At 37.7% G+C, this 1,816-nt stretch overlaps 1 protein-coding gene across 5 annotated transcripts in view; it reads right to left on the reverse strand.

The window, feature by feature from the left end:
- The window catches only part of ate1 (arginyltransferase 1), an 86,324-nt gene that overhangs the window by 53,627 nt on the left and 30,881 nt on the right, over window positions 1-1,816 (reverse strand). For all 5 annotated transcript variants that reach the window (XM_014021158.1, XM_014021157.1, XM_014021156.1 and 2 more), the window contains one exon: window positions 1,112-1,144. In XM_014021158.1, the coding sequence (XP_013876612.1) occupies window positions 1,112-1,144 (33 nt within the window). The remainder of the gene's footprint in view (window positions 1-1,111; window positions 1,145-1,816) is intronic.

A 1,816-nucleotide genomic window follows, 5' to 3' on the forward strand; every position in this document is an offset into this window, starting at 1 on the left:
GTTGAAAATATCGTGATATAAAATTTGGGTCATACCGCCCAGCACTACCCTCTAGATACTAGCGACTAATCTAGCAACTTTTCCCGGTGTTTTCGGAGACTTTCTCCTCCTTTTCTCCATGAGCAACGCGGTGAGCCCTTCCTAAAGTGGTCCGACCAAAGCTTTAGAGAGAGATCTGATAGATGTTCATAAAGGAAAAAAATAATTACTTATTTTGTTTTTTATTTATGTTGAATTTTTGGTAAGTTTGAATGTCAGAATAAGTAAAGATGTGCAAAGATCATAAAGAAAAAGAATAATGACATATTTCGTTTTATATTTATGTTCAGTTTTTGGAAAGTTTTGCATGAATGTCATATTTAATAGGATGTTGGAAGGCCATGCATAGTTAAAGCAGTGCTCTAAGGAGATTCAAAAAATCAGAAAAAGGAAGATATAAGTTGAGTTTKTGATAAAAAAAATATTAAAACACAGAATAAAAGCCTTTTTGCAGCATAAAATTTATCTTTTGCGCTTTAACTATTTTTCGGAAAATCCAAAAACCACCTCAAGTGACTGCATAAAAACCTTTTTGCAAAATTGAGGAAGTTTTTGCAAAAATTTCTGTTTCCATCCATCTTTTTTAATGTGATACTTCAAAGCGCGTATAAAAAATGTTGATGGAAACATATTTGTTACTGTGCACCACTATAAGGATTCTGCAACAAGATCCCATCCAGATAAAAGACCCCTGGTACCATCAGAGCCGGAGGAAAGACCGCTCTGAGGTTCAGCAGAGCCAGGATGCAGTCTGGACACCACATTTCACCGTACTCCTCCGTTTTACTTTAGCACGGCTAAATTAAAAATCCTCCAATATGAAAGGAACCAGTCTTTTTGAATCCCTTCGCTGCACTCAATCCAGCTGAAGGCCTCGACATCAAACAGCGAGTACGTGTGCAGGGCGACCAGTGTGGTTGTTTCATTTAGAGGGCGTCAAATAACYATCATGAAGACCTCCTCTTTGGAGCAAACCTTTAAAGATAACACGTGCTTTTTGAAGACAATAAAATTAAAAAAGTGGTGGAGGGGGGGTTCACTCAACTGCCAACAAGTCGACGGAAATACATACCTCCAGAGGTGAATCACAGAGAAATCTCCGGAACTGTGAAAGAAGAAAAAAGGGAGGAAACAGATTAGTGCTCAGGGTCGMCAGCTCTTTTGAATAGGCATAAATGAGAAACATACACATCTCCTTCGCTGTCTTATATAGTTTATCTCTTCCATTTTCTCCTGGCTTAGGCATCACAGCCCTCCATTCACCCAGGGCATAAAAAGAAAGGCTTTATTTACTCAAATGAAAACATTTACCCTCTCAACCCAGGCGTGCACTCCAAGGAGATGCTAAAATAAGCAGCAGAGGTAATGTTAAATGTCTATCTCTCAACACACTTAAAAAAAACACACACAGCAGACATCACTTAACAGGCGACATTGTGTTGGGAGAAAAAAAAGCTTTCAGCCATTATCTGTACCATTTCCTGTGCTGCTTGTGAGCTGCATGGTTGAGAACGGTGTGTTTACAGATGTGCTGAACCGCAGGGAATACCAAAAAAAAGTTAAAGGAACAAACTCAACCTTCAGCTTTTTGTTCAAATCATTTTTCACTTTTAATCCGATCCAGGATTAATTGTAACATTAGACTTTATTTCATAAACATTTATTTTTACTGTAAAATAAAGACTGTAAAAATTCTGTAGGATGTTTAGTTGTAGGTTAATCTTAGACAATATCTGATGATGGACTCTTAAATGAAACCAGAGAGCGTTGACAGAGA

This window comes from Austrofundulus limnaeus, unplaced genomic scaffold (assembly GCF_001266775.1).
Source record: "Austrofundulus limnaeus strain Quisiro unplaced genomic scaffold, Austrofundulus_limnaeus-1.0 Scaffold280, whole genome shotgun sequence".
NCBI lineage: Eukaryota > Metazoa > Chordata > Actinopteri > Cyprinodontiformes > Rivulidae > Austrofundulus > Austrofundulus limnaeus.